Source organism: Anomaloglossus baeobatrachus, chromosome 2 (assembly GCF_048569485.1).
Source record: "Anomaloglossus baeobatrachus isolate aAnoBae1 chromosome 2, aAnoBae1.hap1, whole genome shotgun sequence".
Classification (NCBI taxonomy): domain Eukaryota; kingdom Metazoa; phylum Chordata; class Amphibia; order Anura; family Aromobatidae; genus Anomaloglossus; species Anomaloglossus baeobatrachus.
Window position 1 is genome coordinate 103,908,000 of NC_134354.1, and position 27,231 is coordinate 103,935,230.

Below are 27,231 nucleotides of genomic sequence, written 5' to 3' on the forward strand. Positions count from 1 at the left end.
CACATAGCTCTGCTACATACATACACACATAGCTCTGCTACATACATACACACATAGCTCTGCTACATACATACACACATAGCTCTGCTACATACATACACACATAGCTCTGCTACATACATACACACATAGCTCTGCTACATACATACACACATAGCTCTGCTGCATACATACACACATAGCTCTGCTACATACATAGCTCTGCTACATACATACATAAATCTGCTACATACATACACACATAGCTCTGCTACATACATACACACATAGCTCTGCTACATACATAGCTCTGCTACATACATACATGAATCTGCTACATACATACACACATAGCTCTGCTACATACATACATGAATCTGCTACATACATACACATATAGCTCTGCTACATACATACAGACATAGCTCTGCTACTTACATACACACATAGCTCTGCTACATACATACACACATAGCTCTGCTACATACATAGCTCTGCTACATACATACATGAATCTGCTACATACATACACACATAGCTCTGCTACATACATACATGAATCTGCTACATACATACACATATAGCTCTGCTACATACATACAGACATAGCTCTGCTACATACATACACACATAGCTCTGCTACATACATACAGACACACACGTAGCTCTGTGGGGCCCACACACACAGCTCCAGGGGCCAGCACATACAGCACCGGGGGGCAGGGCATACACCTAAGGGGGGAGAAGCCCATACAGCTCCCCAGGGCCCATAAATCGGGGGCGGGGAGGGCACATACCTCTCAGGTCACGGTGGAGAGGGGGCCCACAAAGCGCCGGAGAGGGGGCCCACACAGCGCCGGAGAGGGGGCCCACACAGCGCCGGAGAGGGGGCCCACACAGCGCCGGAGAGGGGGCCCACAAAGCGCCGGAGAGGGGGCCCACACAGCGCCGGAGAGGGGGCCCACACAGCGCCGGAGAGGGGGCCCACACAGCGCCGGAGAGGGGGCCCACACAGCGCCGGAGAGGGGGCCCACACAGCGCCGGAGAGAAGAGCTGTGCTGGGGGTCGCTGGCTGGCACTGCAACTCCTTCATCTGTGGGACTGAGCAGGCCGGTCAGTAGCTCCGCCCACAGATGAAGTTCAAACCAGGAAGTCTGCGCGCCTTAAAGGGACGGCGCTGCAGATTCCTGCCGAGGACTGCGGAACTCGGCCCGGGGGCAGCAGAACTAAGGCGAGGGGGCCCCGGCCAAGGGGCACCAGAACTGACGAGGCCGAGTGGGCCCCCCCGGCTCTCCAGGGCCCCGGCATTTGCCCAGGTATGCCGCGTGCTGACGCCGGCCCTGAGACCTGACATCATGACATACATTAGAGTGTTACCCAGTCCTGACGAAATAGGCAAGACATCCAACAAGTGCATGGCCACTTATGGTCTATCATTCTGCCTTTATAGATGGAGTAAGAAATGACTGTGAGAAAAGGACGTTTTGCACTTTTTAGTCAGTTATTATAGTATATTCCTGTTAGCGGGGCTGTAACTGCTTTGAGAGATTGCTTACTGAGATAGTTAAAGGTCCAAAATATACTTTAAGCCTCAAGGGCGGCACTGCATGAAACACAGATTCTTTTTGGCTCTATCCTCAGATTTCACAATATAAGCTGCATTCATTACTAGATAGGTATCTTACACCTGATGAGGCTAGTGTACTTACTTTCGATTATCCAGCTATTCAAAGCTTTCCCTCCTGGTCTCCTAAAATGCTCATGTTCTTTTATATTGATGGTCTATCCTTTAGGATTGGTCATCAATACCCAGTAGGTTGGACTCTGACAGCCGGTACCCCCGCCGATCATCTGTTCCCTCTGCTGGCGGTGGCCAGATGTGATCTGTTGCTGAGCTGCACAGTTCCGTCAATCATATAGTGGTCGCGGCCTGGGGCTTCATAGCCACCCTTATTCAATTGCGCAGTACCCCGCTCAGCTACTATACAGATAATGGAGCTGTGCTGTTCTGCGTCACAACTGAGCACGTCCGCCACCGACATCTGGAACATCCACTCTGGTATTGATGACCGATAATAAAAATGGACCTTCAATATAAAATTACCAGACAATGCCTGGTTTAAAAGCTGATACTGACACCGATTTTGAAAGGAAGTATATCTTGTTAGAGCGAAGTGAACTATTTAGTAATGTATGCAGTTTATATTGTAATATTTAATGACAAATCCACTTTAAAGGGAATCTCTCACCAAGTGTTTGCCACCTAGTCTGAGAGCAGCATAGCATAGGGGCATAGAGACCCTAATTCCAGCGTTGTCGCATACTGGGCTGCTTAGTGTAGTCTTGATAAAATCACGGATTAATCAGCAGTGGATTATCATTAGAGGACTACTTGGCGTGCTGTAGGTAGTCCAGCATATTCATGAGCTCTGTATAACTGTTAGATCAGCAGCAGAGAAAACATTGATTTTATTAAAATGACGGCACACAGCTCAGTAACTGACACATCGCTGGAATCAGGATCTGTTGCTATATTATGCTGTTCTTAGATGGTGGAGCAAAACCTTGGTGACAGATTCCCTTTAATAATTGAAAACCTAAATAAATAATATTTAAATATTGAATGTAAAGACCACATATGGCTTTGATCATGGTCAGTGATTACAGATTATTGTCCTCAATACTTTCATTCCCATTCAGAAAGGTCTTTTGAGTGTTTAATATGATAGAATGAGAATTAGTTTATTAGCTAATTTCTGGGTATGCGGGGAATATTCCTACAGCAGATTATATATGCTGTCATAATCGACAAGAAAAAAGGACTATTTTTTAATTTTAGCCAAATTCATGAATCTTGTGCACCAGTTTAATGCATTTAAGCAGGAACTGATATCACAAGACAAAAAGGAAAAGTGACTTAAAGGGAACTTGACAGGTAATTTATGTGTTTTAACCTAGTAGCAGGGTGATGTGTGGCCTAGTAACCCCTTCCTATTCATCCCTGTGTTGTAATATTGTGGAATGTGCATGTATAAAAATGTTTTATTACTTACATGTTCCCTATGTAAATGATCAGAGAGTCTAGTTTCCTGGGTGTCGCATCGCCCTGTGGGTGTTTGCATGTTTTCCGTGGTATCACGCCCCTGTGGGCATGATACCATGGATTTCCACGAGCGATGTCCTGTTGCTCATTGAGATCCCGCGCGTGTGCACTTACCATTCTCACAGCCTTGTTATCCAGGTGCTTGCTTCTCGTCTTCAGACGCGCCCTGCGCATGCTCAGAAGACTCCTGTGGGTCCGGTCATGTGCAGAGCGTCTGAAGACGAGAAGCAAGCGCAAGCTGACAAACAAGGCTGCGGGAATGGTAAGTGCACACGCACAGGATCTCAATGAGCGACGGGATATCGCTCATGTAAATCCATAGTATCACTCCCACAGGGGCGTGATACCATGGAAAATATGCAAACGCCCACAGGGAGATGTGACACCCATGGGGCTAGATTCCTTGCTCATTTATATAGGGTACAAGTAAGTAATAAAACATATTTTTATACATGCACATTACACAATATTACAACACAGGGATGAGTAGGAAGAGGCGTAGGAAGGGGTTTCTGGGCCACACATCACCCTGCTACTAGGTTAGAGCACAAATTACCTGACTGGTTCCCTTTAAAAACCCACAAATGAGGAATCGGGGCTTTTGTCTATAAATAGTTGGACAGTACATATATTGTATAGTTTTGGTTTGTTTTTCTAGAACAATGTTAATTTTTTTTTTAAGAACCATCATATTCCTTATTTTAATAAGAAAAATATAAAAAAATAGAGTATAGCTCAGATCAGGAGGAAACTTTCCGTCCAAGTCTTTATCCTCCTTGTGTGGAAAGTCTGACCATGCTGTGTGCTAATCTGCTTGTAGATCACAGAACTGAATTCTGAGCTCACCGACGAGAGAAACACGGGAGAATCTGCCTCCCAGCTACTGGAGACGGAGACTGCCGAGCGGCTGCGCGTAGAGAAAGACATGAAGGATCTGCAGGTACTGCGACTTTACTTTCTGTCATCTACTGTACATGTGGATGATGCCTGTGCTTCCCGGAGAGTCGTCTGTCTCTTATCTACTGGAATATGGTTTCATACGTGCAGAAGAATATGTAGCGGCCCCTTTAGCCTGCATATATGTCCTGCCCTCACGGTGTCTTATAAGGACACCGGCCTTAAAAGAAGAAATTGCCAAGACTATGGGTCAGTTTACAGAACTACGCATAATTTTTGGGTTACTCACATTCGTGCTCTTAACACTTCTTGTTTAGATTCGCTTCACCCACCGAACACCACTAACCTTAACAAAAAAAGACCAAAGGAATGATATTCTTGAGCGACACTATTTCTTTTTACAAACCAAAGAGCAGGTAGAAAAAAAGCGTTGTGAATGTGTTTGATATTATTCCTCAAGTGTTAGCACATATAGAAAATACATAAGAAAAAAAAAATCATTTAAATGGCTTTTTCATTGTTCGGATAGGCTATCGCTATTTCTTCAGCGCTCTATTGGGAGACCCAGACGATTGGGGTATAGCTACTGCCCTCTGGAGGCCACACAAAGCACTACATTAAAAGTGCAAGGCCCCTCCCCCTCTGGCTATACCCCCCCGTGGTATCACGGGTTCTCCAGTTTTAGCTTTGTGTGCGAAGGAGGTCAGACATTCCATGCATAGCTCCACAGATTTTAGTCAGCAGTAGCTGCTGACTATTTCGGATGGAAGAAAAGAGGACACATATAGTGTCCCCAGCATGCTCCCTTCTCACCCCTGGATGGTGTTGTAAGGTTGAGGTACCTATTGCTGGTGCAGGGCTGGAGCCTGACATGCTGTTTTCCTTCCACATCCCCTGGTAGGGCTCTGTGGAAGTGGGATCCTGCCGGCCTCTCAGCTCTGATGCCGGGCTCCATCCACAGACCCATTAGAACCTGATGGATTCGGAGCAGGAGTACGATCAGGGACAGGGCCCTGCATCTTACAGGTACTCTGTGTCCCCGGCAGGCACAGACACACTCCGGGCTGGCTGGGTGTTGTAGTGCGCCGGGGACCGCAACGTGGAGTTGGTGTCCCTACAGATTACTGGGGGATTGTTTGTTTGGGAACGCAGCGCCGACCCCCTCTGGACCGGGCGGCGCTGCTGTGACTTGTGGTGCGCCGGGGATCCGCCGTCCGCGCTTTTACGGCGGCGGCGGTTATAACTTTAGTCCCAGGCTTTTTGGGCCTAGGACGCCGGCTGCTCCGTTTCGTTCCCGCCCCCACCCTGTCATTCAGGGTAGGGGAGAGACGCTGTTCGCAGGCAGCGACGAGGGCTGGAGCCTGATTTACATGCTCCAGCCCTCTCACTATGCACAGAGGGAAGCAGGCTTCCCGCTCTTGGCCAGGAACGCCCAGGGCCCGCCCCCCTTCCTCTCTCGAGACGCCGGCAGCCATTACATGCATGCCTGGCTGGAGGAAGGACGCAAGGCTCTGGGAGACCTGGACTAGGGGCTATCTGGGACCACACACCCGCTTTTTAAGCGGGCGGTAAGCGATTTTTCTGTGCTGGTCCCTCTAGTGCCTCACTGTGTGTCAGTGTACTGGGTACATATATATATAGATATTGTATTTCTTGCACTGTGAGGTGCGCTTCTGGCTGCATATCCCAGATCGCTCTGTGGAAGCAGCAACATGTCATCCTCAAAACGCAAGGCAGCCAAGGCAAAAAGGGCTGTGTATACTGCGTGTGCTGCATGTGGGGCTAATCTACCAGCAGGCTCTGATGACCCCCATTGTGTGCAATGCTCCGACCCGGTGCTGCTTCGCCAGCCGGAGTCAGGAGAGGTAGCGACCCAGGCTGAGACGCTTGTAAGTTCTGCCCCTGTGACAGGGACGGACTTTGCAGTTTTTGCAGATAATATGTCTGTATCTATGGCAAAAATCCTTGAGACCTTGCAATCTATGCATGGGGCTCAGTCTCTGGGCACGGCGAGGCCTCTGTCCTCAGGTCCCCCTTACTTGGAATGTATCCAGCCCACAGGGGGGTCCCCGGCTTCACAGGCCGAGGATTATGACTCAGATGATGGCCCCAGCCACCCTAAGCGAGCTCGCTGGGAAAGACCCTCGACGTCTTCACACTGCTCAGGGTCTCAGCGCAATCAGTCTCCCTGTGATGTGTCTGATGAGAGTGATCAGGAATCCACTCCTGGAACCCCTCTCAACCTGGATACCCCGGATGGGGATGCCATGGTAGACGACCTTATCTCAGCCATAAATAGGCTGTTGGATATTTCTCCCCCAGCCCCTTCAGCAGAAGAGGCGGCTGCGGAGCAGGAAAAGTTTCGTTTCCTTTATCCTAAGCGTAAATTGAGTGCTTTGTTAGATCACTCTGACTTCAGAGAATCAATCCAGAAGCACGACGCTCACCCAGAAAGGCGTTTCTCTAAACGATCTAAAGATACGCGTTTCCCTTTCCCCCCTGAGGTGGTCAAGCGCTGGACACAGTGTCCAAAGGTAGACCCCCCGATTTCCAAACTTGCAGCTAGATCCATAGTTGCAGTGGAGGATGGCGCTTCACTTAAAGATGCCAATGACAGACAGATGGACCTTTGGTTAAAATCTGTCTATGAAGCTATAGGCGCGTCGTTTGCTCCGGCATTCGCAGCCGTATGGGCACTCCAGGCTATTTCAGCTGGCTTAGCAAAAGTGGATGCTATCATGCATCCAGCAGTGCCGCAAGTGGCGCACCTTACCACGCAGATGTCGGCGTTTGCGTCTTACGCTATCAATGCGGTCCTAGAATCTACCAGTCGCACCTCAATGGCGTCCGCCAATTCGGTAGTTTTGCGCAGAGCCTTGTGGTTAAAGGACTGGAAAGCAGATGCTGGTTCCAAAAAATGTTTAACCAGTTTGCCTTTGTCTAGAGAGAGACTGTTTGGCGAGCCATTGGCTGACATCATTAAGCAGTCCAAGGGTAAAGACTCCTCTTTACCACAACCCAGAACACCCAAACCTCAGCAGAAAAAGTGGCAGCAGAGGTTTCAGTCCTTTCGAGGTTCGGGCAAGACACCATTTACCTCGTCCAAAGGGACTCAGAGGACGCAAAGAAACTCAGATTCGTGGCGGACTCACGCACGCCCCAAGAAAGCAAATGGAGGTACCGCTTCCAAAGCGACTACCTCATGACTTCCAGCCCCCCCCCTCCGCATCGCCGGTCGGGGGCAGGCTCTCCCGCTTTTCCGGCATTTGGATGTCACAGGTCAAAGACCGGTGGGTGACGGACATTTTGTCTCGCGGGTACAGAATCGAGTTCAATTCTCGTCCTCCAGCTCGGTTCTTCAGAACCTCCCCACGTCCAGACCGAGCAGATGCTCTGCTGCAGGCGGTGGATTCCCTAAAAGCGGAAGGAGTGGTTATCCCAGTCCCTCCTCAGGAACAAGGGCAAGGGTTTTACTCCAATCTCTTTGTGGTTCCAAAAAAGGACGGCTCGTTCCGTCCTGTTCTGGACCTAAAACGGCTCAACAAACATGTGCACGCCAGGAGGTTCCGGATGGAAACCCTCCGCTCTGTCATTGCCTCAATGTCCAGAGGAGACTTCCTTGCCTCAATAGACATCAAAGATGCTTATCTCCACGTGCCAATTGCTGCAGAACATCAACGTTTTTCTACGTTTTGTGATAGGAGACGACCATTTTCAGTTCGTAGCTCTTCCATTTGGTCTGGCGACAGCCCCACGGGTCTTCACCAAGGTCATGGCGGCGGTGGTAGCAGTCTTGCACTCTCAGGGACACTCGGTGATTCCTTACCTAGACGACTTATTGGTCAAAGCTCCCTCTCAGGAGGCATGCCAACTCAGCCTGAATGCTACGCTGGAGACTCTACAGTCTTTCGGATGGATCATCAACTTTCCAAAGTCGATCCTATCACCGACTCAGTCACTAACGTATCTTGGCATGGAGTTTCATACTCTAGCAGCGATAGTGAAGCTTCCGCTGGACAAGCAGCGGTCACTACAGACAGGGGTGCAATCTCTCCTGCAGGGCCAGTTGCATCCCTTGCGGCGCCTCATGCATTTCCTAGGGAAGATGGTGGCAGCCATGGAAGCAGTTCCCTTTGCGCAGTTTCATCTGCGCCCACTTCAATGGGACATTCTCCGCCAATGGGACGGGAAGTCAACGTCCCTGGACAGGAAAGTCTCGCTTTCCCAGACGGCCAAAGACTCTCTACAATGGTGGCTCCTTCCCACATCATTGTCTCAGGGAAGATCCTTCCTGCCTCCATCCTGGGCAGTAGTCACGACAGATGCGAGTCTGTCAGGGTGGGGAGCAGTATTTCTCCACCACAGGGCTCAGGGGACGTGGACTCCGCAGGAGTCCACCCTTCAGATCAATGTTCTGGAGATCAGAGCAGTGTATCTTGCTCTACTGGCCTTCCAACAGTGGCTGGAAGGAAAGCAGATCCGAATCCAATCGGACAACTCCACAGCGGTGGCATACATCAACCACCAAGGAGGGACGCGCAGTCGGCAAGCCTTCCAAGAAGTCCGGCGCATTCTAATGTGGGTGGAGGACAGAGTATCCACCATATCCGCGGTTCACATCCCAGGCGTAGAAAACTGGGAAGCAGACTTCCTCAGTCGCCAGGGCATGGACGCAGGGGAATGGTCCCTTCACCCGGACGTGTTTCAGGAAATCTGTCGCCGCTGGGGAGTGCCGGACGTCGACCTAATGGCATCCCGGCACAACAACAAGGTCCCGGCATTCATGGCGAGGTCGCGCGATCAAAGAGCTCTGGCGGCAGACGCCTTGGTTCAAGATTGGTCGCAGTTTCAGCTCCCATACGTGTTTCCGCCTCTGGCGCTCTTGCCCAGAGTGCTACGCAAGATCAGATCCGAGTGCAGCCGCGTCATACTCGTCGTTCCAGACTGGCCGAGGAGGTCGTGGTATCCGGATCTGTGGCATCTCACGATCGGTCGACCGTGGTCACTGCCAGACCGACCAGACTTACTGTCCCAAGGGCCGTTTTTCCATCAGAATTCTGCGGCCCTGAACCTGACTGTGTGGCCATTGAGTCCTGGATCCTAGCATCTGCTGGATTATCTCAGGGAGTCATTGCCACAATGAGACAAGCTAGAAAGTCGAATTCGGCTAAGATCTACCACAGAACGTGGAAGATTTTCTTGTCCTGGTGCTCTGCTCAGGGAGTGTCTCCCTGGCCATTTGCATTGCCCAAGTTTCTTTCCTTCCTGCAATCGGGGTTAGAAAAGGGCTTGTCGCTCAGCTCCCTTAAAGGGCAAGTTTCGGCACTATCCGTGTTTTTTCAGAAGCGTCTAGCACGTCTTCCTAAGGTGCGCACGTTCCTGCAGGGGGTCTGTCATATTGTGCCCCCGTACAAGCGACCGTTAGATCCATGGGATCTGAACAGGGTACTAGTTGCTCTCCAGAAACCGCCCTTCGAGCCTCTGAAGGAAGTTTCCTTTTCTCGGCTGTCGCAGAAAGTGGCGTTTCTTGTTGCAATCACATCGCTTCGGCGAGTGTCTGAGCTGGCAGCTCTGTCATCTAAGGCTCCCTTCCTGGTGTTCCACCAGGACAAGGTTGTGCTGCGCCCCATTCCGGAGTTTCTCCCTAAGGTCGTATCCTCTTTTCATCTTAATCAGGATATTTCCTTGCCTTCTTTTTGCCCTCATCCGGTTCACCGGTATGAAAAGGCCTTACGTTTGCTAGATCTGGTGAGAGCACTCAGAATCTACATTTCCCGCACGGCGCCCATACGCCGTGCCGATGCACTTTTCGTCCTTGTCGCTGGTCCGCGCAAGGGGTTGCAGGCTTCTAAAGCCACCCTGGCTCGATGGATCAAAGAACCAATTCTAGAGGCCTACCGTTCTGCGGGGCTTCCGGTTCCTTCAGGGCTAAAAGCCCACTCAACCAGAGCCGTGGGTGCGTCCTGGGCATTACGTCACCAGGCTTCGGCTCAACAGGTGTGCCAGGCGGCTACCTGGTCCAGTCTGCACACTTTCACCAAGCATTATCAGGTGCATACCTATGCTTCGGCGGATGCCAGCTTAGGTAGAAGAGTCCTGCAGGCGGCAGTGACACCCCCGTAGGGGAGGGCTGTTTTGCAGCTCTAACATGAGGTATTTATTTACCCACCCAGGGACAGCTTTTGGACGTCCCAATCGTCTGGGTCTCCCAATAGAGCGCTGAAGAAGAAGGGAATTTTGTTACTTACCGTAAATTCCTTTTCTTCTAGCTCTTATTGGGAGACCCAGCACCCGCCCTGTTGTCCTTCGGGATGTTTTTTGTTGTTTGCGGGTACACATGTTGTTCATGTTGAACGGTTTTTCAGTTCTCCGATGTTATTCGGAGTTAATTTGTTTAAACCAGTTATTGGCTTCCTCCTTCTTGCTTTGGCACTAAAACTGGAGAACCCGTGATACCACGGGGGGGTATAGCCAGAGGGGGAGGGGCCTTGCACTTTTAATGTAGTGCTTTGTGTGGCCTCCAGAGGGCAGTAGCTATACCCCAATCGTCTGGGTCTCCCAATAAGAGCTAGAAGAAAAGGAATTTACGGTAAGTAACAAAATTCCCTTCATTTGTAACAACACGACACACGAGTATATTATACCAAACATTTTTACTTTTATTAATGTTCAGAAATTCAATAAACAAACTTCGAAATATTATTAAAATCCATAGACAAAGTCACACAAAAATGAAAAACGTGAAAAAACATGGAGGATTTCCTGTCAAAAAAAAAATCACAATTTTTTTTTTTTGCCAGGAAATCCTCCACATTTTGGTATAATATACTCGTGTGTCGTGTTGTTAAAAATAGTACTTTTTGAGTTAATGTACCTATAATGATGGTGGGAAATTGAATGATGTATAACATGTATGTATCAATATCATATTGTTGCATCTGATCACTTTTATTGTTTACAATTCCTCCTTGCTACTTTCACACATCAGGTTTTTTCCATCAGGCACAATCTGGAAAAAAACGGGTAAAACGGATCCGGTACCGCATCAGTTTTATCCCCATAGATTTGCATTGTTACCGGATTGTGCCTGATGGCTTTGCGTTGCATCTGTTTTTTTCCGGATGCGTCAAAATGTATTAAAGCGGCGGCCGGAGGCAACGTATCTTGCAACGTTTTTTTGACCGGCAAAAAAACGCTTTGCGCCGGATCCGGTGTGTTTTACAATGGAAGCCTATGGACGCCGGATCCGGCGCAATGCATCAAAAAACTGATGCGGCTGCCGGATCCGTTTTTGTAAACTGCGCATGCTCCAATGTTTTGAAAAAACGGATCCAGCAAAAAAAATGGACAAAACGGATGCAAAACGGATCCACCGGATCCGTTTTTTTACGCATCCGGCATAACGGATCCGTTAAAAAACGGATCCGGTGGATACGGTTTTTACATTTTTTGCCGGATCCGTTGGATCAGGAAAAAAAAAAAATTGTGCCTGAATGCAGAAAACTGATGTGTGAAAGTAGCCTTATAGCACTGCTCGCCATTTATTATGGACTTTGCTTGGTTCAGCAGCCAAGTCCCATTTACATAAAATGTGACTAAGCTCTAAGGGGTACTTTGCATGCTGCGACATAGCTAGCCGATGCTTGCGATGCCGAGCGCGATAGCACCCGCCCCCGTCGCACATGCGATATCTTGTGATAGCTGCCGTAGCGAACATTATCGCTACGGCAGCTTCACACGCACATACCTGCCCTGCCCTTCCTAAGGGGGCGGGTCGTGCGGCGTCACAGCGACGTCACACAGCAGGCGGCCAATAGAAGCGGAGGGGCGGAGAGGAGCAGGACGTAAACATCCCGCCCACCTCCTTCCTTCTGCACAGCGATGTGTGCTGCCGCAGGAATGAGGAACAACATCGTATCTTCTATTGGTGCGACATTATGAAAATGTCCGACACTACACAGATCACCGATTTACGACGCTTTTGCGATCGTTTATCGGCGCATCTAGGCTTTACATGTTGCGACGTCGTTACTGGCGCCGGATGTGCGTCACTTTCGATTTGACCCCGACGATATCGCAGTAGCGATGTCGCAGCATGCAAAGTACCCCTAACACTGGGCATAAAATGTAGTGCAAGGTATGAGGGAACATAACACTCAGGAGGAGCACTGTGACCCCTCTTGAGCAGCTCATTAGTGAAGGTGACAAGAATCGGACCCCTATGATTGTAATACTGATTGCCCATTCTTAGAGGAAGCCATCAGTTTTAGAGAACTGGAAATCCGTTTTATATCTGGTGATTTGGATGGCCAGGAGGCAGCTTGCTGAAGCAGAAACCTACCCTGTTCTTTCTGCATGTGAAACCAGAAGTTGTGGGGTTCAGAAAATCATTTTAGTTGTTTTTAATGAAGATTTAATAAGGTGTACACTAAAGATATGCCATCTCGAACAGAGTACTGTGAAACTGTAAGCCCATAAAGCTGCTGATTCTATATTAGTCGACAAAATTGCGTGTAATATAGTCTCTTCAAACAACTATCTAGTGTTGGTCCTGAGACCTGGACTCCATTACTCTAACAGCGATGGCCTATTTTTAGGATAAGCCATCAGTTTTAAATAACTGGAAAGCCCTGTCTGTAGACTTCCATGGCTGGGAGGCAGCTTGCTGCAGCAGAAACCTACCCTCTGGGTTCTTTCTGCTTTTGAAACTAGTTACGCCAAGAAGCACAGCCACATTTTCTCTCAACAGTAATTGTGGAGTACAGGAGAACATTTTAGTTTTTAAAATAGGATCACTTTAAAGTGCCTGTCAGGTGCAATGTGCACCCAGAACCACGAGCAGTTCTGGGTGCATTTATCTAATCACTGCCTAACTGTCCCTGTATATAGTAGCATAGACAAGGGGATCTTTAGAAAAAGTATTTCTAAAGAACCTTTATAATATGCTAATGATGCCAGCAACTTGCCACAAGGGCGTTATTTCCCCTAGCTAGTCGGCCCCCTTAGTATGTAACCACACCCCTGTGGGCGTACTAACATGTTTATGAATGTGCAGCGTCAGAGGATGGTCACGCTCACCTCCCTGCTGCCATCACATCTGAGCCCTCGATTTAGACTCAGTGCGCATGGTCCCGGACTTTGTCATGTGCACTATATGGGTTTGAAGCCAGGACTCGTACACCCCGGCTTCATAGTGCGCATTACCGAACGTCCGGGATCATTCACACTGAAGCGAAATCCAGCATCAGGCGTGGTTTCAGCAGAGAGCGGTGAGATCAACCATGCCTCTGACACTGTGCATTCATTAGCATGTTAGTACACCCCTGTGGGCGTACTATCATGCTAAGGGGGCCCACTAGCCAGGGAGAGTAACGCCTTTGTGACTAGTCGCTGGTTTCATTAGCATCTCCTATGGGATCTTAAGAAATACTTTTTCTAAAGATCCCTTTGTCTATGTTACTATAGCAAGGGGACAATTAGGCAGGGATTATCGGTATGCACCCAGAACTGCTCGTGTTTCTGGGTGCATATTGCACCTGACAAGTTCCCTTTAATGTTGGACACCCTATAGATATTTCATCTTAGGCCGGAGTCACACTTGTAACTCGCGCGAGTCTCGCGTTGCATCACCCGGCACGGCTGCATACTTTCCTGTCAGGAGCTGGTCGGTTGCATGTATCTCTATGCAGCTGAGATGCTCCTGTCAGGAGAGTGTGCCGCCGTGCCGGGTGATGCAACGCGAGACTCGCGCGAGTTACACGCGAAGCATTCGCAAATGTGACTCCGGCCTTATGCAGAGTATTGTCACCCTATAAGCCCCCAAGTGTTCAAAGCTTTTGACTCAATATTAGTCATTGAAATTGACATTAACATAATAATTCATGGATATCTCATTATCCATCAATCATGCAGTTCACTGAGTTCTTTAATAGAAAATTTTGCAATGAAACAATTGCCTGATGCAGTAAATTTCCTACTTGTTCTAGGGAAAGACAACCATGCCGATGACTACAGATATAAAAAGTTTATAAGCCTAATAATGACCAAGATCTACATGTGCACCGGGTTCTTGTCTGCACAATTTGTTTACAAAATGGACAGATGGTTCTTTAAAGTTGTTCACAACATTTAGAAAGGAGCTTTCATCTCCGGTACATACCTCTCAGAACACTGCTCTGTTCATGTCGCTATAGAAAGCTTCTGTCACGCCATCTGCCTTCCACCACAAATCCAGCCCTTGCCTTTTTGCCATGTTGTGTAGAGTAGTGTTACGATACTTTGCAGGTCTCGCAGGCATGCGTCCTGCTGCTTGTTTTGGCGGCGGGGGGTGAGGGAGGGGGATCGCTTAATACTTTAACACCGTTTCAATAGCGCCAATATTTTCCCTCCTATTCTCTTCTTTTTTGTTTGTGTTGTCAGTCCTCCAGGTTGGCCTAGCCGGCTTTCCTAATAATACTGATTACTTGTAAGTCTTGGATGGAGTGAAAGAGATTGGCAGCGAGATCTGTGGTCCGAGTACCTCTTGTGACTGAGGACACTTCAGACTTTTTTTGTCTGCCAGTATTAATGTGCGAAAAGTGTTCTTTTCAGATTTATAAAAGTCTAGCTGCGCTGTAAGAATAGACGACCTCCATTATTATACAGAGACTCAAAGAATGAAGGCTTTTTTTTTTTCTCTGGAGCAATTAATGTCTGTGTGTATATGTGTGTGTATATGTATATATATATATATATATATATATAATATATATATGTTAGGTCCAGAAATATTTGGACAGTGACACAATTTTCGCGAGTTGGGCTCTGCATGCCACCACATTGGATTTGAAATGAAACCTCTACAACAGAATTCAAGTGCAGATTGTAACGTTTAATTTGAAGGTTTGATCAAAAATATCTGATAGAAATTGTAGGAATTTTACACATTTCTTTACAAACACTCCACATTTTAGGAGGTCAATAAACCAAACCCAAACAAAATATTTTTATTTTCAATATTTTGTTGCGAATCCTTTGGAGGCAATCACTGCCTTAAGTCTGGATCCCATGGACATCACCAAACGCTGGGTTTCCTCCTTCTTAATGCTTTGCCAGGCCTTTACAGCCGCAGCCTTCAGGTCTTGCTTGTTTGTGGGTCTTTCCGTCTTAAGTCTGGATTTGAGCAAGTGAAATGCATGCTCAATTGGGTTAAGATCTGGTGATTGACTTGGCCATTGCAGAATGTTCCACTTTTTTGCACTCATGAACTCCTGGGTAGCTTTGGCTGTATGCTTGGGGTCATTGTCCATCTGTACTATGAAGCGCCGTCCGATCAACTTTACGGCATTTGGCTGAATCTGGGCTGAAAGTATATCCCGGTACACTTCAGAATTCATCCGGCTACTCTTGTCTGCTGTTATGTCATCAATAAACACAAGTGACCCAGTGCCATTGAAAGCCATACATGCCCATGCCATCACGTTGCCTCCACCATGTTTTACAGAGGATGTGGTGTGCCTTGGATCATGTGCCGTTCCCTTTCTTCTCCAAACTTTTTTCTTCCCATCATTCTGGTACACGTTGATCTTGGTCTCATCTGTCCTTAGAATACTTTTCCAGAACTGAGCTGGCTTCATGAGGTGTTTTTCAGCAAATTTAACTCTGGCCTGTCTATTTTTGGAATTGATGAATGGTTTGCATCTAGATGTGAACCCTTTGTATTTACTTTCATGGAGTCTTCTCTTTACTGTTGACTTAGAGACAGATACACCTACTTCACTGAGAGTGTTCTGGACTTCAGTTGATGTTGTGAACGGGTTTTTCTTCACCAAAGAAAGTATGCGGCGATCATCCATCACTGTTGTCATCCGTGGACGCCCAGGCCTTTTTGAGTTCCCAAGCTCACCAGTCAATTCCTTTTTTTCTCAGAATGTACCCGACTGTTGATTTTGCTACTCCAAGCATGTCTGCTATCTCTCTGATGGATTTTTTCTTTTTTTTTCAGCCTCAGGATGTTCTGCTTCACCTCAATTGAGAGTTCCTTAGACCGCATGTTGTCTGGTCACAGCAACAGCTTCCAAATGCAAAACCACACACCTGTAATGAACCCCAGACCTTTTAACTACTTCATTGATTACAGGTTAACGATGGAGACGCCTTCAGAGTTAATTGCAGCCCTTAGAGTCCCTTGTCCAATTACTTTTGGTCCCTTGAAAAAGAGGAGGCTATGCATTACAGAGCTATGATTCCTAAACCCTTTCTCCGATTTGGATGTGAAAACTCTCATATTGCAGCTGGGAGTGTGCACTTTCAGCCCATATTATATATATAATTGTATTTCTGAACATGTTTTTGTAAACAGCTAAAATAACAAAACTTGTGTCACTGTCCAAATATTTCTGGCCCTGACTGTATATGTGTGTGTGTGTGTGTGTGTGTGTGTGTGTGTGTGTGTGTGTGTGTAATATATATAATATGTTTATATAATGTAGGGCCCTGGACAGCTGGGGGGGGTCACTTGCCGTCGTCAGTTCTGCGGCCCCTGTCCCGAGTTCCAGGTACCGCAGTGCTCGGGCTGTCAGTAGCAATTTGCTGGCTGCCAGCCATTTAAATCCACACTTGCATACAATGTTCACTACTGAACACTGCATGCAGGGGCATTGATGTTCATCTGTGGGCGGAGCTAGCGCATGGTGCGCTCCTGTCCCACAGATGAAGAGGAGCCACAGCGCCAGCCAGCCAGGACAGTGTGTGCAATCCTGAACTGTATGGGCCCCCTTCCAACTGAGCTGTATTGGCCCTCCTGACCTGTATGGGACCCCTGAGCTGTATGTGCGCCCCCCCAGAACTCTATGCCCCCCCCAGTAACATTTATGCCCCCCAGTAATGTGAATGCCCCACATTGTGTATAGCCTTCATTTATGTCTATGCCCCCAGCCCCTCCTGAGATGTATAAACTGTAGCTCACTCCTTCCTGTGATGCATATACTGTAGCCCCAGCACCTCCTATGATGTATATAGTGTAGCCCCCAGTCCCTCCTGTGAAATATATACTGTAGCCTCAGCCCCTCCTGTGAAATATATACTGTAGCCTCAGCCCCTCCTGTGATATATATACTGTAGCCTCAGCCCCTCCTGTGATATATATACTGTAGCCTCAGCCCCTCCTGTGATATATATATACTGTAGCCTCAGCCCCTCCTGTGATATATATACTGTAGCCTCAGCCCCTCCTGTGATATATATACTGTAGCCTCAGCCCCTCCTGTGATGTTATATACAGCAGTGTCAGTGTGCACTGTGAGTGGCCTAGTCTGTTAGTGGCTATCATCACGCAGCGCGTCCTGCACAGTCACATGCCCTGTAGGAGCTGGATGGAGACAAGCGGGGAGGTGAGCCAGGCTGCTGTCGACGACTCCATATTAAAAATCTCCTCATGTGTCTGTCTGTCTGTATGTATGATGTGTATCTATGTATGTCAGTGTATGACTGTGTATAGATTTATGTCTTTCTATGTATTCTTGTGAACTTGTCTTTAAATATGCATATATACATATGCCTGTATGTGTACGTATCTGTGTATGTGTGTGCATGGGGCCCATGAAAACCTGGAGGCGGCCCTAATTCGGATAAAGTGAATCTTTGAGGAGAAAATGAACTTCTCTAGCCTTGCGGGTCAATTACACTAATGTCTGCCATTTGTTTCATTAATGGTGACATAATTACATTTCTCTAATGATCTATTTACCATATAGATTAAAGGGCCTGAATGCTGATGGTATACAAGATACAACTTGTCTTTCAAAGAAAGTTAACAGCTTTTTCTTTCTGTCTCTAATGCAAGAATCGTAATAAACTTTTCAAATTCAAACTTCTGGTGTCAGCGGCGAGGGGTCTCCAGGATCCGCACCATGCACGTGCTCACGGTCCTATGATGCCATTACCTATAAAGATCTGTTTACATGGTGGAAATCTCACTTACATTTCAGAACACAATTTGTGCCAAAAAAAAAAAGAAAAAGAAAAATGAGCTAATAGATTTTCTTTCATAAAAATGTATGAATCCTTTTATTGAGAAGCCATCGGACCTATTTTTCCCCCTAATTTCTGGAAGCTGATACGTTGTCTGTGGATTCTTAAGGCCCTGTCACACACAGAAATAAATCTTTGGCAGATCTGTGGTTGCAGTGAAATCATGGACATATTGTTCAATTTGTACACAGCCACAAACCTGGCACTGATTGTCCACAATTTCACTGCAACCACAGATCTACCGCAGATTTATCTCTGTGTGTGACAGGGCCTTTAGTCTATGTGGCGAACAGATATATTTTATTGGCAGGGGTAAATATAAATTGAGCAAAAACCGATTCAGATTACTAAGGTAGATTATTAATTCAAGAACTAAAAACTTGCATTACCTTAAAAACAGTAATATTTATTAACACATATGCACACACATAAAAAAAATTTGTGTTGAGAAGAAAGGTGGGAATTAATGTAATCTAAAGGGGGCTTTACACGCTGCGACATCGCTAATGCGGAGTCGTTGGGGTCACGGAATTGGTGACGCACATCCGGCCACATTAGCGATGCCGTTGCGTGTGACACCGATTAGCGATTTTGCATCGTTGCAAAAACGTGCAAAATCGCCCATTGGTGACATGGGGGTCCATTCTCAAAAATCATTACTGCAGCAGTAATGAGGTTGTCCCTCGTTCCTGCGGCAGCACACATCGCTCCGTGTGACACCGCAGGAACGAGGAAGCTCTCCTTACCTGCCTCCCGGCCACAATGCGGAAGGAAGGAGGTGGGCGGGATGTTACGTCCTGCTCAGCTCCGCCCCTCCGCTTCTATTGGGCGGCCACTTAGTGACATCGCTGTGACTCCGCACGGACCGCCCCCTTAGAAAGGAGGCGGTTCACTGGTCACAGCGACGTCGCCGGGCAGGTAAGTATGTGTGACGGGTCTGGGCAATGTTGTGCGGCACGGGCAGCGATTTGCCCGTGTCGCACAACAGATGGGGTCGGGTACCCACACTAGCGATATCGGGACCGATATCGCAGTGTGTAAAGTAGCCTTAACTCTCACCCTTCCTATTATACGGGGGTCGGCGTCCTAAATATTCGTGACGCCCCCGTTCCACGTCGACTCGAGTCCTGTACTGACCCTCCACTCAATCTATATATATCCCGTATTAAGTCCGTCAATATTTTGTCTTTTTAAGTCTATGGGACAGGGCCTGAGTCAGTCGACTACCAGTAATATCAACAATCAATAATGACTTCTGCTGTATTATTGTCCAGGATGCACCTGGACAATAATACAGCATAAGTCATAATATTAAAAATATTGCCGGACTTAATATCTCTATATTGTTGGCACACACTATCCCTGTGGGCTCTATCCTGGGTGTTTCACCTTACCCACTTTTATTTAGGAACACGGGATATATATAGATTGAGTGGAGGGGTCAGTACAGGACTCGAGTCGACGCGGAACGGGGGCATCACGAATATTTAGGACGCCGACCTCATATGATAGGAAGGGTGAGAGTTAGATTACATTAATTACCACCTTTCTTCTCAACACAATTTTTTTTTATGTGTGTACTTGTTTGTGGCATACGTGTTAATAAAGATTACTGTTTGTAAGGTAATGCAAGTTTTTAGTTCAGGGGTAAACATACTCATTTTTCATACAGATCTGGATTTCAGCACCTTTTCTTTCCAATAGCAATTTTGCATTAAAAAAAAATTGCTAGCACTTTTTATAGGAATTTCCATACAGACTTTATGTGGAAAACATAGCCGCACTTTACTTATTCAATGGGGCTAATTTGTTCAAAGTGCAAACCCATGGTAGAAACCCAAGAAGCGATCTTTAAGTCCTACAGAAGAGTCCACTGCAAAATACATGGTGGATGTAACATTGCTTTACAGCAGGTTTAATAGGACCTTATCAGATGGTCATATAAAATTATATAAGACTCACTTGTAAATTGGAATCTGTCATCAGGTTTTTGCTCCTCCATCTGAAAGCCGCATAATGTAGAGACACAGACCCTGATTCCAGCGATATGTCACTTACTGAGCTGTTTGCTGTCATTTGATAAAATTAATGTTTTCTCTGCTGCGAATCTAGCAGTTATACAGAGCTCATGAATATGCTGGACTACCTGCAGCACGCCAAGTAGTCCACTAATGATAATCAACTGCTGATTAAACTGTGATTTTATCAAAACTACACTAAGCAGCCCAGTAAGTGACACATCGCTGGAATCCGGGTCTCTGTCCCGACATTATGCTTTTCTCAGATTAGGTGGCAAAAAACTGGTGACAGATTCTGTTTAAATTTATTATTATTATTATTTATTATTATAGCACCATCTATTCCATGGCTCTTTACAAGTGAAAGGGGTGTACATAATAGGGCAAGTACAATAATCATAAACAATACAAGGCACGGACTGGTACAGGAGGAGAGAGGTCCCTGCCCGCGAGGGCTCACAGTCTACAAATGGAATGTATCCTACGACAATGAGCTATTGTCTAAACTTTGAACGCATTCTTTTTTTTTTTTTTTTTTTTTTTATTTTGCATATCACTGCGTATATTTTAAAATAAATAAAAATCTTGCAATTTTCACACTGTCCTCAAAGCCTGATAATAGACACATACTTCCCGTTCTTCATGTGGATTTTTACAGTACAAAACTGACTCCTGCTTCAATTTTTTTGTATGGTAGAATAAAATGGCCATTCTTTATTCAAGGCAGGTAAACCGTGATATCACCTGTTGTAAATGGTGACGTCTTCGTTATCTACTGTATAAAGAGACCTTTCATTGTAGGCTTGTCTGTGATGATAATGAGACTGATGAAAAAGTATTTTTTTTACAGAGCAGGAACTATGAGTTTTAGTGGCTAATTGAAAATTACAAGATTTCTGATTTTTCTTTTTATATTCGTGTTATGGAATAATGAAAAATACATTTCACATTCAACTACAGGTCATTTTCAGATGACACATTGCCTTAAAAGAGCCTACATACATGATAACAAAGTCTGTCCTATTCGCCAACTTCAATAGAACCAGCCAACTATTTCATGTGCCCGCTCTCCCTTGTAGATTGTATCAAAAGGAAAATATGAACGCGTCATTTATTGTTCTCGGGTAGATCTGGCACTGGCTGCTTCTCCTCTACTCGATGAGAACATGGGGAAATAGCAAATGGCAAAAGGAAATTAAATGATAGACTTCAACATTAGATTTCAGCTAAATGCCAAAGTATTAAATTTTACTTAAGCGGGCTTTACACACTGCGATATCGGTCCCAATATCGCTAGTGTGGGTACCCGCCCCCATCTGTTGCGCGACACGGGCAAATCGCTGCCCGTGCTGCACAACATCGCCCAGACCCGTCATACTACTTACCTGCCCGGCGACGTCACTGTGACCGGCGAACCGCCTCCTTTCTAAGGGGGCGGTCATTGCGGCATCACAGTGACGTCACTGAACTGCCGCCCAATAGCAGCGGAGGGGCGGAGCTGAGCGGGACGTAACATCCCGCCCACCTCCTTCCTTCCTCATAGCGGCCGGGAGGCAGGTAAAGAGAGCTTCCTCGTTCCTGCGGCTCCACACGGAGCGATGTGTGCTGCTGCAGGAACGAGGGACAACCTCGTTACTGCTGCAGTAATGATTTTTGAGAATGGACCCCCATGTCACCGATGGGCGATTTTGCATGTTTTTGCAACGATGCAAAATCGCTAATCTGTGTCACACGCAACGGCATCGCTAATGCGGCTGGATGTGCGTCACCAATTCCGTGACCCCAACGAGTTCTCATCAGCACTGTCGTAGCGTGTAAAGTCCCCTTAAATCTTCGGCTTTTGGTGGCAAGACATGCAAGAAATAAGATGTATTTTGCATGTACTTATCTGCCTCAAAAAATACCACCTTATACGTATAGAAATATAATTTATAGTATCCACAACATTGAAATTGCTACACCAAGAACGAAAAGTAGTAGAATTATGGAAAACACATGATCGATAGAATGATCAATAGAATAATATGAATGATATGCATATGATGAGAAACGGAAGCCACGTTTTTCAAACATCTCAATTTATTCAGTATTAACTGAGCACCATGCACAGAACTGCACATACTTACACGTCTTGGCATGTGATCATCGAAATTAATTGTTGTCTGAGGAATTTTCTGCATGTTGCTCATGCCACAGTGAGTAGCCTAAACGTGCTACCATGGCCTACAGCGTCTCTGGACTTGTCTCCCAAAGTGCACATCTGGGACCTCCTTAGTTGGCAATTGCAAAGGAAGCTGCCAGCAGAGGATCTTGATGATTTGATCATGTGCATTCAATGTGGCAGAACAATCCTCATACAATCAATAACGTCATTGAGGGCAGACAAGGTGTGTAAGTGCTTTGATTTCTGCCTCTGCTGCTCATACTTGATAATTAATAAATTGAAATGTCTTGAATATTTTGTGTCCATTTCTTTAGCCATTTTCATATCACTTACATATTTATCTATCCTGCGATTTCCATAATTTCTTAATATTACAACTTTAACGTTGAGCACGTGTGTATGTATGTATGTGAATATGTATATCGATATATATACTGTTTCTGTATGTATATGTGTGTGTGTGTCTATATTTATATGTATATGTGTATGTGTATATGTATGAATGTATATGTGTATATGTATGTATATGTATATATATATGTATATATATATGTATGTGTGTGCATATATATATATATATATATATATATATATATAAATATATATATATATATATATATATATATATATATATAAATATGATTTATATAATACAGTACACAAAAGTTTGGACACACCTTCTCATTCAAAGAGTTTTCTTTATTTTCATGACTCTGAAAATTGTAGATTCACATCGAAAGCATCAAAACTATGAATTAATACTTGTGGAATGAAATACTTTACAAAAAAGTGTGAAACAACTGAAAATATGTCTTATATTCTAGGTTCTTTAAAGTAGCCACCTTTTGCTTTGATTACTGCTTTGCACACTCTTGGCATTCTCTTGATCAGCTTCAAAAGGTAGTCACCGGAAATGGTTTTCCAACAGTCTTGAAGGAGTTCCCAGAAATGCTTAGCACTTGTTGACCCTTTTGCCTTCACTTTGCGGTCCAGCTCACCCTAATCCATCTCGATTGGGTTGAGGTCTGGTAACTGTGGAGGCCAGGTCATCTGGCGTAGCACCCCATCACTCTCCTCCTTAGTCAAATAGCCCTTACACAGCCTGGAGGTGTGTTTGGGGTCATTGTCCTGTTGAAAAATAAATGATGGTCCAACTAGACGCAAACCGGATGGAATAGCATGCCGCTGCAAGATGCTGTGGTAGACATGCTAGTTCAGTATGCCTTCAATTTTGAATAACTCCCCAACAGTGTCACCAGCAAAGCACCCCCACACCATCACACCTCCTCCTCCATGTTTCACGGTGGAAACAAGGCATGTAGAGTCCATCCGTTCACCTTTTCTGCGTCGCACAAAAACACGGTGGTTGGATCCAAAGATCTCAAATTTGGACTCATCAGACCAAAGCACAGATTTCCACTGGTCTAATGTCCATTCCTTGTTTTCTTTAGCCCAAACAAGTCTCTTCTGCTTGTTGCCTGTCCTTAGCAGTGGTTTCCTAGCAGCTATTTTACCATGAAGGCCTGCTGCACAAAGTCTCCTCTTAACAGTTGTTCTAGAGATGTGTCTGCTGCTAGAACTCTGTGTGGCATTGACCTGGTCTCTAGTCTGAGCTGCTGTTAACCTGCGATTTCTGAGGCTGGTGACTCGGATAAACTTATCCTCCGCAGCAGAGGTAACTCTTGGTCTTCCTTTCCTGGGGCGGTCCTCATGTGAGCCAGTTTCTTTGTAGCGTTTGATGGTTTTTGCCACTGCACTTGGGGATACTTTCAAAGTTTTCCCAATTTTTCGGACTGACTGACCTTCATTTCTTCAAGTAATGATGGCCACTCATTTTTCTTTACTCAGCTGCTTTTTTCTTGCCATAATACAAATTCTAACAGTCTATTCAGTAGGACTATCAGCTGTGTATCCACTAGACTTATGCACAACTGATGGTCCCAACTCCATTTATAAGGCAAATAATCCCACTTATTAAAGTGAAAAACATTTCCGGTGACTACCTCTTGAATCTGATCATGAGAATGCCAAGAGTGTGCAAACCAGCAATGAAAGCAAAAGGTGGCTACTTTGAAGAACCTAGAATATAAGACATATTTTCAGTTGTTTCACACTTTAAGTATTCCATTCTACATGTGTTAATTCATAGTTTTGATGCCTTCAATGTGAATCTACAATTTTCAGAGTTATGAAAATAAAGAAACCTCTTTGAATGAGAAGTTCTGTCCAAACTTTTGGTCTGTACTATATATATATATATATATTTATAATAATAATATATTATATATATATGCATGTATATATATATATATATATATATATATATAATATGCACTACCGCTATAGGAAGATTTGAAAAAGTTGATATTTAGCTTATGTATTGGCCAATGCATGTGAGCCCAGTAGCCAGCAACAAGGTGACCTCTAATATGCCAGGACCCTAACTCAAATGCCTCTAACTGGGTTAAAAACCTACATGTCTGGGCAGCTAGGATCCAGCTATAAATAAAATGTGTGCATATAATTTTATAATTTTATCTATGGTATTGCCAAGTGACTTACCAACAGGAGAATATTCTCATCTGTTCCACCAATCTCTGTATATTCATCCATTACAGTGACTGTATTCAGAAAAGTGATCAGCTGTGAATACATTGATTTTGTTTTTTATTCATCAGGACTCTGAAAAAGCTCCAAAGTTTATTGCAAATTTAATGTGTGGAATGGCGATGCTCAGTGGTGTCCTCTAACCACTTGTCTTTATCTCTAGGCCAAATATGATGCGCTCAAAAAGCAGATGGAATCGATGGAAGTAGAAGTAATGGAGGCCCGACTGATCCGAGCAGCAGAGCTGAATGGGGAGATGGACGATGATGACTCCGGTATGTTGACCTTCGAAAACTCCTTATTGTTGCCAAATCAGTATCCTACTACAGAAGAAAAGACAGTCTCTTAGGCCTAAGCCACACGTCGAGAAAATCGGTGCAAGTGGAGTGCGATAAAACATCGCATTCCCCTCGGACCAATTCTAGCCTGTGTGTCAGCAAACGAGCGATTATTTTCTCAGCCCTAATCGGACCGAGAGAACAATCGCAGCATGCTGAGGATGTAAGCCGAGATTCTTTCTCTCACACCCATTCAAGTGAATGGGGCGAGAGAAAAATCGCACTGCACTCGCGGTACACCGGTGTACTGCCAGTGCAGTGCGAGAATGGCAATAGCCAGCTACGGAGGAGAGAGGGAGACAAATCCCTCCCTCCCCTCCACCGTGCCGGCCTGCCCCCCGCAGCTGAGGTCTGCTCGCAGGGTCGGACCTCAGATGCAGGCACACTCGTATGACACTCTGCTCCTGCTGTACTGGCAACGTGAGCCGAGTCTCATGCGAGCATCGCACTAGTGCCCCGTGTGGCCCCGGCCTTACCTGTCAGCTATTCCCAAGTTATATTTTGAGGTTGCTACATTGCTTTGCAGGGTAGCCTCATATCTTGTATAAGTGGCATTTGGGAGACCGTCTTCTTTCTTTTGGATTAGAGATATTTTGTATATTTATTCCAAAAAACTTTGGCTTCTAATAGTGGAGCAATTTACTTTTTTTTTTAAAGAAACATCTATATTGTACAGAGTGCTCTCTCCGCTCCCCCCTCCCCATCCCCCCCAACTCTCTCTCTCCCTTCCTCCCTCACCCTGCCACCCCCTCTCCCTCTTCCCCCTCCTACACTCCCCCTCCAACTGAAGAAAAAAACGAATATATTTATTTATATATTTTTTACCAATGTGTTATTAAATATCTAGTATGAATCAACCTGCATTAAACATCTGGACATAAGCAATGACTTCACATCATGGGTCCAGGAAACAAAACAAAGATGATGACCACTGAGAACCCTGGGAATCTGTCACCAGGTTTTTGCTCCACCATCTGAGAGCAGCATAACGTAGAGACCGTGATTCCAGCGATGTGTCACTTGCTGAGCTGTTTGATGTCATTTTTATAAAATCCATATTTCTTTGTCGCTCTATTGGGAGACCCAGACAATTGGGTGTATAGGCTATGCCTCCGGAGGCAGCACAAAGTATTACACTCAAGTGTTAAGCCCCTCCCCTTCTGCCTATACACCCCCCGTGCTCCCACGGGCTCCTCAGTTTTTTGCTTTGTGCGAAGGAGGCAGACATGCACAGCACAGCTCCACAGATTGGTCAGCAGCAGCTGCTGACTATATCGGATGGAAGAAAAGTGGGCCCATATAGGGCCCCCAGCATGCTCCCTTCTCACCCCACTCTTGTCGGCAGTGTTGTTAAGGTTGAGGTATCCATTGCGGGTACGGAGGCTGGAGCCCACATGCTGCTTTCCTTCCCCATCCCCCTCAGGGCTCTGGTGAAGTGGGATCCTATCGGTCTCCAGGCACTGAGACCGTGCTTCATCCACAACTCCTGTGGAGCCTGCTGGATAGGAGCCAGGTTCCGTTCAGGGACATGGCCCTGCATCTTGAAGGTACTCTGTATCCCTGTGGGGACCGTGCACGGCAACATCTCAGCTTTGCTGGGTGTGCTAGTGCACCGGGGACCGCGGCGCTGACCGGGTCTATATGTGCCATTACACACTCAGCGTCGCTGAGTGTGTTTATATGTAGGGGCTACCGCGCTAACCGCCGCTGCCATGTGAAACTGCGGCGCGGCTGGGACTTGTAGTTCGCCGGGGACTTCGCCGTCGGCCGCGCTTTTACGGCGGCGACGCTTATACTCGAGTCCCCGGCTTTCTTGCGGCCTAGCTTCCTTTTTCCCGCCCTCAGCCCTGACAGGCAGGGGGAAGGGCGGGACGCTGCACGGAAGAGAGGGACAAACGAGCAGCATGAGGGCTGGAGCATGCTTTGCATACTCCACTCCCCTCACTGTGCACTGTGTGAGACGCCCACGGCTCCCTCCTCTCGTCAGGACGCCGCAGCCATTTCCTGTCAGCTCCTCCGACGCTGCAGAGAGGGATTAACCCTGGGAAACCCAGACACGGTCTCTGGTGGCCTCACAACCGCTTTAGGCGGCTGGTAAGCAGCACCTGGGGTGTT

At 46.3% G+C, this 27,231-nt stretch overlaps 1 protein-coding gene across 1 annotated transcript in view; it reads left to right on the top strand.

The window, feature by feature from the left end:
• MYO18A (myosin XVIIIA) overlaps positions 1–27,231 on the top strand; it is a 538,612-nt gene that overhangs the window by 380,995 nt on the left and 130,386 nt on the right. The window contains exons 30-31 of the mRNA XM_075333424.1: positions 3,903–4,022; positions 24,942–25,053. Coding sequence (XP_075189539.1) covers positions 3,903–4,022; positions 24,942–25,053 — 232 coding nt within the window. The remainder of the gene's footprint in view (positions 1–3,902; positions 4,023–24,941; positions 25,054–27,231) is intronic.